At 46.9% G+C, this 13,460-nt stretch overlaps 1 protein-coding gene across 1 annotated transcript in view; it reads right to left on the reverse strand.

Annotated features, from left to right (window-relative positions):
• Nucleotides 1–13,460, reverse strand: part of LOC138581135 (fer-1-like protein 4) — a 1,598,034-nt gene that overhangs the window by 316,199 nt on the left and 1,268,375 nt on the right. Inside the window, exon 36 of the mRNA XM_069652231.1 lies at nucleotides 4,245–4,372. Within this exon, the coding sequence (XP_069508332.1) occupies nucleotides 4,245–4,372 (128 nt within the window). The remainder of the gene's footprint in view (nucleotides 1–4,244; nucleotides 4,373–13,460) is intronic.

Raw genomic sequence — 13,460 nt, forward strand, 5'->3', positions numbered from 1 at the left:
ATGTGAATATTCTCTTGACAAAATCGATGATTTTATTTAATGACATGGAATTAAAGTGCTTCATGCTGACATTCATAAATGCATGCGTGTTCGGAGATTTGATTGTTGGGAATTGATCATTCCACACCATTGGAAGAGAGGTAATTGGATCCCATACAACAGCTTGTGTTACTAGAAAGGGTGCACTACATACTTGCAACAAGGAACATCGATACAATGATATTTGGGACTACTAACAGTAATCCGCAAAATGAAGCAGTCTTCTTGTGAGGTCTTGATGGGATCCAACTGTATGATGACTTGGGTTGTAAGGTGAGTGTCTGACAGGGGCATTGTAAAGATATGTCACAGATCTGCACACCCTAATCTACCCTTTTTTCTTCAGCTGCCTTTCCTTCACCCTCCAACATTCCCCTCTTAGGAGTGTTTTTTTTCTCCCTTTTAGTAGATAATTGAAGAATGGTTAATGTTATGCCTATGATACATGGAGCACTCTACTGTTATTGAAAATAATACAATTCTTGAAAACAAAGACAATGGGCCTCATACAATTGTGGCGGTCCGGAAATAAGGGTGCGGGTCGCACTGTACCCGCACCTGTTCTGGACCGCCACACTACAATTCTGCGGGTGGGGACCTGCCGGGGCGTAACGGCACCCACCCGCAGAGTTTTCCCAGAAGCTTCTGCAATCCCAATCTCACATGGAGTCCTATGGGACTCCATGGGAATGAAAACTAACATTTATCAGCGCCTGACATCCAGATCCGCTGGGACTTGTGATGCCCCGGTGGCACCGGGTTGTCAGGCGCCGGTAAAGTGGTGCGAGTTGCACCGGACCCGTAATGAGGCCCAATGTTGCACTTTCTAAATAAATGAAACTAGGTACGTCAGAGTTTGGATGAAGGAAACCAGAGGGGGAAAGAGGGAAACCTATGAGGGAAGAAACATTTCCCTGCGCCAACCTATTCACAAAGCAATGCACAAACACTAAAACACAGAAACAATTATCTTCAATGGTAGGAGAAATACTGACAGGGTAATGCCTCTTAATTTGGGGGCCAACCAAATCAGTTAATAAAGACAAAAGAAAGGCATCAGCAAAATATCTATACAGATTGTCTGCTGCGCCAACTGGTTGCTTGGTTATCCTCAGAGTCTCACTGGGTACCAGGCTCCTCTTGACCGGTCTCCCCCGCACTGCCTCTGCGCCCATCAAGCACTAGGGGCTATAACTGTAACCTCTACAGTCCCCCGCCTCCTTGCACTTAACCCAGAGCAGAAGTGGCCTGGCTGCACTTACTCAAAGCAATGCTGCTCTATTTGCGCTTTCCCCTTCCCCCCTTGCACTTCCCCTATCCCCTTCCACCCGCGTTTTGCTTTACTGCACTTGCACGATCTGAATAACACAAGGCCTAGTAAGATCGTTTGTCTGGTCATCCCTCCGTACCCTCCCTTGTCTTGTCACACCTAGAAACACATGTGCACAGGCGCGTTATAAATGTCTTATCATATCATATCATATCATATCATATATCATAGATTATGTCAAATGTTCTCATTTAAAAACACAGTCTACTCTACAGCCTCTGTGTGAGCAATGGGCAGGCCAGAGGCCGGATGAGGTGAAGACAGCAGCCAAAGGAAGAAAACGGGACGTTTGCACAAGCCGAGTCCACGTGGTATGCACCAATAGTACATACCAGCGATAAATATATGCATATATATTTTAACTTTATTTATTGTGCTTGACATTACAACAAGAAAGCGAGTAGCTTACAGATAGTAGGCAAATATACGATCAACATACACAGTATGACGGTAGTTTGTACAGGGTGGTAGGGAGCCAACTAGTGATACAGTAAACAGAGATAAACATATTACAGTGGCAATTAAGGCACATAAATTAAACGGTTATTGGAGCTGGGGGAATAGATGACCGGGATCATCATAGGCGTCGGCCGGCATGGAAGAGATATAGGAATGGAATGGAGTCCAAATGTTTCTGGATCTCGACACTAGTGGTTGCTGACCTGCCCAAGCCTCCTCTGTGTCCTAGGCCCAGGTGATGGCCCGAAGCCACTGAGCGTGTTTGGGGGCCCCAGGGCGAACCAGAGCAGCAGGATCCAACGGACTGCTAGTAGCATACATAGCCCAGCTAGTTTCCTGGAATCACACCCTAGTCCAGGGAGTTCATGAAAGAGACATGACAATGGGGATGGGGTAATAGTGTAATCTAGGATTCCAGACATAATAGAGCATACTTCCTCCCAGAACTGAGAAAGACCCAGACAAGACCACATCCTATTTATGTAATTTGCATCATGTGAGCTACATCTAGGGTACCTGGGGGGGCGAGGGGGTGGTCCCTTGACATCTAATGCAGTCTGATCGGGGTATAGTAGAATCTGTTGAGTACCTTATTTAAAGCAGGAGCTATACGAGATTTCATGGATACGGGCACACATGCGGTCCCAGTGTTGATCAGTTATTTTGATTTCTAGATCCTCGCCCCAGGTGCATCTTCTGAGTTTATCAAAAGGGGATTGGCCTTGGACTGCAGGAGGGTATACAATCTGGAGACCTTCCCCTTGAAAGACATTTCAGACAGTATAGGATCATCTGAGGGGATTGCAGGAAAGTCTGGGTACCTGTTCTTAAGGGAGCGATGGAGACCCGCATATTGGAGCCAATGGGAGGGCTTCCCCCGCAGGGATACTGGTAAATCTGGCCATTCGAGGAAGTTACCCTGGTCGAAGACATCTCGGACAGACTCGAAACCTGTACCAGCCCAGAGGCGCATTGTTGCGGGGGTTACACAGGGAGATTCCGGGAGGAAATTCCAAAGGGGATGGCCGTCATGAAAGGGATGTAAGGCATTAGCCAGTTTCCACAGCTTAGACAAGGCCAGTGTCGTGGAGCCTACGGGGTCGAGGGATTCGAATTTAACATGCTGAGAGGGGAGAACTATAGAACGGATATTGTGGCCCTCTACAGCAAGATGTTCGAGTTTAGTATGCATTGAAGAGTCTGTGGATATAAACCAGTGCAAGGCGTATTGTACCTGAGCAACTATCCAGTACCTCTCAAAGTTAAAGGGCGCCAAAGCCGCCCCCGGACATAGGGGCAGTTAGTGTTTCTAGTTTTAAACGGACCGCACCGGAATGCCACAGAAAGTTATTTAAAATGCGTGTCAGTGATTGAAAGAAATTGCGGCCTGGCCATAAGGGGACATTCAGGAACCTGAAAGGAGTTGGGGAAGTACGATTATTTTAAAGATGCCGATCTTACCAGCCAGGGATATTGGTAATTTAGCCCAGCCTGCACATTTTCTGGCAAGGGTAGTCAGGTATTTCCGGAAGTTGGCTATGTAGAGGGTTTGGTTGGTGTGCAACCACCACTCCAAGATAGGTGATCTCGGCCTGTGACCACGTGAAACCTAAAGGGTCTGGAGGGGGGAGGAGGTGACTTCGGTTAGAGGAAACAGAATAGATTTAGAACAGTTCACCTTGAGACCCGATTTCTCGCCGAAGAGAACGACATCATCCAGAATAGGGGCGAGCTTTTCTGCAGGAGAGCGAATGAAGAGGAGGGCGTCATCAGCATATAGGGAGATGATCTCAGGAGATATTTCTAAATTCAAAACATTTCCAAACCGTATACATGGTCATTTGCAGAATGCTTCACTAACACCTCGACGACTTTGAAAAAAAACTTAAGTAAATAATATGCACAATTGCCATACACGATAGACATGCAGACTACAGCCTTCATAAGGTATGCAAGCACAGGTCTGAGATGTTTGTGAATTGCCAAAGCAGTCGTAGCCTCACATTAAGCATATCCTATTTCATAGACATAAAACATATATGCTTGCTTTTGAAAAATCAGCCCCATGTGTATCGGAATTTGGAACATAGTTTTGATAATCAGATGAATTTCATGAAATATATGATAATGTATTTGAATAGTTATTTGGGTAAGCGTTTGAGTGTATGTGCAAAATTCATTGCATTTGCCCTAAAACCACTACTTGTCTGTGCTATGTTACTGTATTTACACATACATTTCAGATCACCAATAGCACAACAGTAGTTGAAAAACTCAGTTTAGAAAATTAATTAAAATATCATGTAATAACATCAATAAATCAGATCATTTTAGTTGATAATGCCATGTCCATACACAAAGATGTGTGTGTATTTCCGGGATTGGTGCATATATTACTGTGAAATACTCAACTTACTCTCCGAAGACAGGATGAAGCTGCTTGGGGATATATCTCTCTTTGCTGTCCTTCGTCTGTTCCCCAACCGTCACCACTACGTATGGATCGGCCTTGCCATTCGGATCTGCAGGCGCTAGGTTGGTCGCCTGAAAGAAAAAACATTTGTCAAGCCGGCAGATGAGGCATAGAGATTTGATTTGGCAATGAGATCTCCGGAGATGCAATGGTTTCTGTAATGAGGGGTCAGGTGCGAAATAGCCAACTGAGGCTCTAAAATCATTTCTTCACACCAGTCACAAGAAATCTAAAATGTCTCAGGGCCAGGGCCTTCAAACTAAGAAACTTGTCCCGCAAATGCCATGACAGGAGTAGGGGTGGGTGAAATTGAAGGATTGTGCAACATTTTCCAGCAATCCGCCAATGTTACCTCAGAACACAATTAGCTATTTTGACGGACCCCTAGAGAGGAATAGACTTAACTCTAAAATTCAGGGCCTGCTGGGTTCTTGGTTTGTGTTAGCAATCTATAATCTTTCTTAGACGAAGATAACTGTGTCGAAGAAGGCCTCTTGTTGATGTTTCCCTGGCATTGCCTTTGCAGGCAGCATATCTCTGCTTTGTTTCTCTTCTTTATAAACCCACTGGCAACCAGTGTCAACATCTATACTGTACTTGAGTACTTACATTTCATAATGATCTAATCTCTTACTAGGTCTAGTGTGATTTACCTACCGTAGTGACTCTTTTAGTCCACAATCCTCTGCCATACCAATAAGATATCTGATCTCTGGGGACATTAGCAGCACATTGCACAGCATTACATTTAATAAAGTGCAAAATGCACCGGGGGACTGCTAACCTACGTGCTTACATGTACTGCAATTCCTTTGGTGTGATTTGTGCTGTTTGCTCTAAGAAGTGCAATAAATAAGCAAAAATCGGAGAGGACCTGGGTTTAAGTTCATTGCGTGCACTTCATAGTACAACCAGTGTAAATGCCACCACCACCATATGCAAGACAGGAGGATTTTACATTAATTTCAATGAGGGTCTCTAGCCTTTAGCTGATGCTAAAAGTTAACAGATTCCGTAGGAATCCTATACATTTGCACAATCATGAAAATTGCGTGTTGGCATAAAATCATTCATTTTTTCAAGCAGAGAAGATGTGAGAGGGGGCAGAAATATTTATTCCTTTCTGTTTCACCTCTCCATTTAAAAAATGAAAAATCCCCATAAGTGCTAAAACAGGTGTAAAATCATGCAGAGCTCTTTTATGCATGTTTTTAACACCCATTTTAGTACTCTGGGGGTTTGGAAAATAACCCATTTAGAAAGAGGATGTGCCATACTGTACCCAGCCTTGTGCCTTACATGCCCACTAGCTTCACTGTCTAGACCTTTTCAACCCTGCCAACCTCTTATTATGGAAAGGGAAGCTGGGTCAATTGGAGGAAAGGGGGCTATGGATTAGGATTGATGAGTAAGTAAAATGAGGAAAACTGATTACTTGCCTGAAAATATAGTTCTCCATAAATGGTACGTTTTATAGATACATGCTTATTTCAACATTCCCTGAAGCCGGAGTGGGAATTACCAGTTAAAAATATAATTCATAACAATCTATGCATACATATCGAAACATTTGCATCATTATGTGTGGAGGATTACATTTAAGCTTTTTTTCTAAAGTGGTAATGGCTTGTTTCTTCCCAGCCATGCCTCATTCAGAACTCGAGCACAACTTCTATCTATCTATCTATCTATCTATCTATCTATCTATCTATCTATCTATCTATCTATCTAGCTATACAATTCTTTTATAGCACCACTCGCTCAAAGGCCTCAGGGCGCTCACAAAGACACAACAACAAAAAACAAAAAGATAAGAACAGGTGGAGAAAGATTATGGGCCTCATTACAAGTATGGCAGTAAGGCAACAACGGCGCCGGTATCACTACTGGCACCATTAATACCGTAACGCCATACTAGGAGTTCTGCTCGTGGGTGCCCTTGCAGCCACCAGTCTGACCTGGTGGCCATACCGGCACCCGCGAGCAGAATATGATGGTAGCACCGGTACTGTTATTAACGGTACCGGTGTTACCACCCTCCCCATTCCCATTGAGCCCTATGGGGCTCAAATGGGAATGTACCGGGCCTAGCACCTGCGAAAGGGCAATTACCGGGTCCGGTTGGGCCAGAATAGCCCCGTAATTGCCCATTCGCGGGTGCCGGACCAGATTTGAGTTTGGAGGTAGCCTTGCCGGTAAAACGTGCAAGGCTACCTCCAACCTTGTAATTAGGCCCAATGAGGCTCGATGTCATATAGTTTAACCTATTCCCCTATTGAAGAGGAGTGTCTTTAAATGTTTCTTAAATTGAGCAGTAGAAACACAACCTCCGAGATCAGGAGGGAGAGAGTTCCAGAGAGCAGGGGTCCAGGCAGCAAAGCTAACGCCACCAATCTTCTTAAGAAGAACTAGCGGTTAATGAATTGAAACATATTTGTTGGACCACAGAGTCTGTCTAAAAGGAATCTTCTTGAGCCACGGGGATCTTGACCTACCAGGCATTAAAACACCATAAAATAACATTTAAACTGAATTCTTTAACTAAACAGGAGCCAGTGCAATTTCCTGCGAGGCTCAGACACGTGAGACCAACAACCCATTCCACAGAGGGCATGCGCTGCTCCATTTTATGTTACCTGTAATCTTTTTTTGTTTGTTTCTTAACTCTAGTTTTTAATGGCCTTTTTTAAGAACAAAACCGCAACTGTGTGTTACATATCACGTAAAAGCTCTGTTGCACCTTTTTGAACAACCCGGTTAACCTTTCCTCCATCCCCTACCCTCCCTCAAGAAACATACAGTAGTGGTTAGTGGTTTTATTACACAGTGTTATCAGAATACTCAGTAATCTTTATCAAGGTGAGTGTCCCCCTTCATGGTGAGAGCACTCACCTTTGTTTGATCGTATTTGGCATAAATGGCGCTGTCGGCATAATTGTTGTCTTGGCCGATGCAACCTTTCTATCATCGGCCGCAGGTAGGCTACCCTTGTCCATTGATTGGCCGTCTGGTTGCATCCCTGCATTTCCCTGAGACCGTCTTCCCCACCCTTTTGTTGCTATTGTGGTTCTCTATTATCTATTTCCGGTCCGGGTTACCCTCATACCTCAGTGTACATCCCATCCCCATTTTTGTTTGACACTGTCCCAGATGGCCTGAAGGTATCCAGGTCGTCGTTGACCATCGTGCTCAGTTTATCCATCAAGAACATGTTTTTCAATTTTTTCAACCATTCCTCTTCATTCAGGGTTATTGCGCTCTTTCATTTCTGGGCGAGGGCCATCCGCCCCGCCCGCAACATGGTCTCCCACATCTTGGGGTATTTATACACCTCTGACCCCCCCTGGGGGGTATCCCTAGTAGCATTTGCAAAGGGTCTAGCGGGAGTGATTCCCTGAGGATTTCTGCCATCCACCCCCTTAAATTCCCCCAGTAGATTTGCATTTGCTTGCAGTGCCACCACACATGTTCTCGTGACCCGATTTGATTGCACCCTTTTGAGCACCGTGGGGAGGCTCCTGCAAACATCTTAGATATCTTGAAGGGATCTCTGTGCCATCGATGAAATACCTTAAAATTGTGCTTCATGTCTGCTGTGAAGAGATTTCCGTGGAATGCAACTCTGTATATTTTGCCCCATATCTCTTCTGTGAATTCCTCTCCAGCCAGTTCATTCCAACATTTTTTTAATCCCTGCATATCCTTCTTATCGCTTACATTCATTACTCTGTACAGTTTGGAGACCATCCCTTTCCGAGTAGCAGCTGAGTCTATCGTTCTTTCAAACTGAGTTAGTGGCCGACTCAGTTTTGATCACCATTTCTGGTCAGTCAGGAGCCCTTTCAACCGCAGGTACTCAAATACAGAGATTCTCCCCGGGCCCAGGATTTCAGCTACTGCCTCATACAAGAGGAATTCCCGCCCTAGGAATAATTGTTCCGCCCTTAACATCCCCCTATCTGACCATTTCTGAGAGTTCCGGAATCCCTTTTCGGCCAAATTTATGTCAGGGCCCCAGAGAGAGGACATCGGCGAGGGCTATGACGACAGGATCTCCGTATGCTTGTCCCCTTTCCATATTGACCACAGCACTCCTAGCATGGGGTGGTCGAGTAGCCTGCTCGGAATCTCTTTGTGGGGGGCCCATATCAGATCCCTTACTTTGAGCGGGTGTGTTTCCATATCCTCCAAGTATGACCAATATGTTCCCATATCGTCCTGCATATGTTCCAGTAGTACCCTAAATTGGGCTGCTTTGTAATATAGTTGGAAGTCCGGAAGGCCGAAGCCCCCCTCCTCCCTGGGAAGTGTAAAAGTGGATTGCTTGGTTCTAGGGGTCTTGCCCTGCCATATGAACCTCTGCAATAGCATTTGGAGATCCTTGAATATTAGCTCTGCCACTTTTGTGGGAAGGGATATGAACAGGTACAGAAATCTTGGCAGGACATTCATTTTTATCGCCATCATGCAGCCATACCACGATAAAATCATGCTCTCCCAATGGTTTAAGTCCATTTTGATGGATGACATTAGTGGGCGAAAGCTTGCTGCCGCCAGAGCCGTTAGATCTCTGGTCATTCGTACCCCTAAGTATTGGATTGCCACCTTTTCCACTTTAATCCCTAGAAGGTTGTTCACCAGGTCTAATACAGGGTCAACTTCCCAGGGCGGCAGAAGCTTGGATCTGGACTTGTTGATTTTTAACCCAGAGAAGGCCCCGAAGGTAGCAATGAGAGAAAGCAGAGCCAGGAGTGTCTTCAATGGGTCTACAAGGTACCCCAGAATGTCATTGGCCAACAGGGAGAGTTTAAATTCGACCTGCCCCTTTGGATACCCTGGATTCCCATGTGGGTCATCACTGCTATCGCTAGGGGTTCCATTGTTAGGGCGTATATAAGGGGGGACAGCGGACATCCCTGTCTTGTACCCCTGGTAAGATTAAATGATGCCGACAGCTCCCCATTCACCTGTACTCTCGCCTTGGGTGCCTGTACAGTGCTCCCACCCACTTTCTCATGTGGTCCCCAAATCACATTTTTTGTAGGAAGATGGACATATATCTCTGTTCCACTCTGTCAAACACTTTCTCTGAATCTAGGGATAGTAGACTAACGTCAAGGTTGGCCTCTCGTGCATAGTGCATCAGGTTAATCGTCTTCCGGATGTTATCCGCTCCCGGACGCCCTCTTATAAAGCCGATCTGGTCGCCCTCAACCAGCGACGGCATTATTGCCTCCATCCGTTTACCCAGGACCTTCACCAGGATCTTCAGATCTATAATCAATAGGCGGATTAGACTGTATGCTGAGCACTCTGTCGTGTCTTTGCCTCCCTTCAGAAGTACTACTATTATGGCCCCCATCATAGTCTCAGGTAGAATGTCTCCCTCAAGGACTGAATTTAAAACCCTTGCCAGGTGTGGGGCAAGGGTGGATCGGTACAGTTTATCGAATTTCACAGAAAATCTGTCCTCCCCTGGTGCCATCCCGCCCTTCATATTATTCTTTATGGCTTCAATGACCTCTTCCTCTGTTACCGGAGCTTCTAAGCTTTCCGCCGTGTCATGGGCTAGACCTGGTATAGGTATTTTAGCCAGGAAATCCTTGATAAGAGATTCCGCACCATTAAACTCCGACTTGTACAGCCACTCATAATAGCGCTGAAAAGCTCCCCCAATACTCGGGGTGTCATAACATAGAGCTCCCTCCTCATTTTTCATGGCTTTGACCATCCTACTTTTCTGGACTTCTCTCAGTTTCCATGCTCGAATGCTGTCCGCTCTATCCCCCTCTTTATAATACTTTTGTTTAAGGAACTGGAGACTCTTTTCAGTTTTACTCAGTAGTAGCTCCTTAAGTTGGGTTTTATATTGATCTAGGGCAGCCGACTGCTCCAGGGTGATAGACTACTCTGGTGCCCTTCCCGGTTGAACCTGTGCTATTTTCTATCGTAGATTTTTGTCCTGGCTGTGCCTCTACCTTTTTTTCTGGGCCCCTATTTTTATTAGGACGCCTCATATGGTGGCTTTAAATGTGTCCCACACAGTATGCGGGCTAACCTCTCCATTACTATTGAGGTCGAAGTATTCCACTATGTTTTCTAGGACCATTCGGGCTCTTATATATCATATATTTTTTAGGAGAGTATCGTTGCACTTCCAACTCTCCTTCTGTTGGCATCCACAGCCCCCTATTATGGTGACCCACATCAAGTCATGAACTGACCACGGGACATGGTCTACCCGCAGGTGTTGTGAGTATCCATGTAGGGTTTCGTCCACCAGTATGTAGTCGATTCTGGAAAATGTTTCATGGGTTTTCGAGTAGTATGTGAAGGGGGGGTCCCCCGCTAGGGATGCCGGGAGTGTGTCCACCAGGCCCAGTTCGCGGTTGATTCTACAAAAGCTCTGAGTTGTGGAGTCTTCTGACGGTGCAGGCTTTTGTGCTGACATTTGTTTCCTATCCCTCCCAGGGTTGAGTAGCATGTTGAAGTTGCACGCAACTATGAGGGGCCTTCCGTGAACATTTGAACATTCTCAATTTGTCCCTGACCTTTTCCCAGAAAAGCACTTGTCCTTCGTTGGGGCCGTAAATCACTGGCAGTGTGATGGGTGCCCCTTGTAGTTCCCCTTTGATAAACAGGTACCGGCCCTCTGGGTCCCTGAGCACCCCCTCCATCCTGAAGCCCAGATCGCTAGCCATGATGATCGCTACTCCACTCTTTTTGTCCTGTGGCGTGTTATACCTCCCCGATTCCCCTCCCCCAGATGACTGGTTCCTTTCCCCGCACCCAGTGGGTCTCCTGGAGAAAAAGGAGATCTAACCTTGCCCGCTTAAATTCTCTACCCAAAAGGGTCCTTTTTGTGGGTGTATTCATTCACTGGCATTTAGGGAGCCCATCTCCACAGTAGGCAGACTGTCAGCCATTTAGGTGCACGAAGTGTGACATAGCCTCAATTTCTTTCCTCTTTTCCCGACCTTAGCTTTTGTGCATTACGCCTTGCCTCTGACCCATGTCCTGAGTTATCCGTTTACTTGTAACCACTAACAACACTCCCCCCTTTCCCACCTTTCCCCCCTTACACTCCTGCAGGGGCCTATCCCCAACTGCCCCCCATTCTAAATATGGGGTCCCGTTCCCCACCTCTCCTCCTTCCCCTTTCCCCGGCACCCAGCCAATAAGTTCAACCATTCCTGTACTTGACTGGACCACCAGATTGCCAGCTTTCCCCAGGCCTTTCCCCATAGGCACCACTCAATTAGAGCTCCCCCTTAGTACCTCTTCATCCCCCCACCTCACCCGCAAAAGGGTTCTCATTCACAATCATTGTACACATTGTCAGTTTTCCCCTCATACTTTTTGTTGGCATGGAGGATGACCCAGCTCCTAATCAGTATGAACTTGTACGGGTTGATCCCTGTACCACGTCGCCTCAGGGGTCGTCGTTGCGCAGCGGTGTGTTTAACTTTAAAGATTTTCTCGATCCTGGTATCCGTCTCCTGCCCCTTTGGCTCCCCCCCTCATGTTTCTCTCTCAGGGCTTCTCTCATGGGTTGTTTCTGGTCTTTTGCAGTTTCAACGTACTCCCGGATTGCCCCTTTGATGTCCTCCTCAGCGACCAGTTTTGAACTTTGGCCCATATACTCAAAGGGGAGTGAAAAGGGGTCTCCCCATCAGTACCGTATACCTTTCTCCCTTAAGCATTGCGTCATGGGGCCGCACATTTGTCGTCTGGCCAAAGTGAACGCTGAAAGGTCTTGAAAAATTGTGATTGTCACGTTGTTGTATGTAATCGTGGAGGCTCTCCTGGCCTCGTCCAGGATTTTTGCCTTTTCTGAATAGTAATGGAAGCAGACTAGGAAGAGCGCGGGTACCTGGCCCGCCAACCTGCCCTATGCGCCCCGTCAATGGTGGGGTCTGTTGTTGTTTCATTCCCAAGCAGGCGTCGAATCACGGCCTTGGCCACTTGGCATATGTCCCTCTGTTTCCCTTCTGCCTCTGGTATGCCAAAAAACCTCAGGTTGTTTCTCCGTTCCCTGTTCTCAAAACCATCCATTTGTAGGGCTCTCTCCTCATCCTTTTCTCTAGGGAAGTCAATCTGGTGTCGATCTGTGATTTAAGGATGTCAACCGATGATTGATTTGTCTCCAGCCTCTGGAGCCTGTCTTCCATCTTGTCCGCTCTCTGGTCCATCTTTCTGATCCTTTGTCCGTTGTCCGCTTGCATGTCTCTGATTTCTTGCAGTATGGCTGCGATGTTTCTTTGCATGGACATAGCTTCTTCTGTTTGGTCTGCCATTCAGTATGTCTTTTTGTCCGGGGCCGGTGCACCTCGGTTTCCTGTGGTTTCCTGGTAGCAGAATTCTTGGAGGGTCTCCCTTCAGCTCATTTATGCCTCTTTCGCTGGGGGGTCGGATCCTCTTTCCGTGACGATAGGTAGTGGGGCTGTTTTCACTCTCTGGGGAATTTGAGAGATTGGGATTCTCGTCTTTCCCCGTTCTTTTTCACTGGTTACCGGTGTGTTAGGTCCACCCTCTGGGTCCTTGGCGCAGAGAGGAGTTTCACCATAGGGCAAACACATGCCCTAGGGGGAAGACCTGGGGGCCCACACCCCAGCTGGTTCCATCCAAACACTTCGGGGTCTCCAATTCTTGTTGTGGAGGTAGAGATTATATGGCTGGTCTTCTTCGGGGGAGCACACGTCCGGGCACAGGCTGGGGGCCTCCACCCACTACTGTTGGGATCTCAGGTCTCTCTCTCTCCTTAGCCAGGCCCTCTGCTCGGTCTCGCCCCCAGCTCTTATGTCAGGAGGTTCATCCCATTGTTTCATCTGGGGACCCCAGAACACTCCACATCCCATCAGGGAACACTCAATAGTCTGCCCCGGCAGGGGGGAAGATCTAGACCCCTTACTTGTTAACTGTGTGTGGGGAATGCCTCTCGCCTCTGCATCTCGTTATCCGTTGCTCAGGGTGATCTCCTTCCCCTAAGGCCGGACCGGCTCTCGCTTCCCTCCAATTTGGGGCAGCGGGTCTAGTCCCCAGGCACCCTCCACCCACTGGAAAATGCTGGTTTGTGCCCTTACTGGTGGGAGCTTTATGTTGTGGTATCCTTCCTTTTGCTTTAGTCAGGGCCCCCTCCCTCTGCCTGTTTGCCCTTCT

Source organism: Ambystoma mexicanum, chromosome 3p (assembly GCF_040938575.1).
Source record: "Ambystoma mexicanum isolate Mex_15411 chromosome 3p, UKY_AmexF1_1, whole genome shotgun sequence".
Classification (NCBI taxonomy): Eukaryota; Metazoa; Chordata; class Amphibia; order Caudata; family Ambystomatidae; genus Ambystoma; species Ambystoma mexicanum.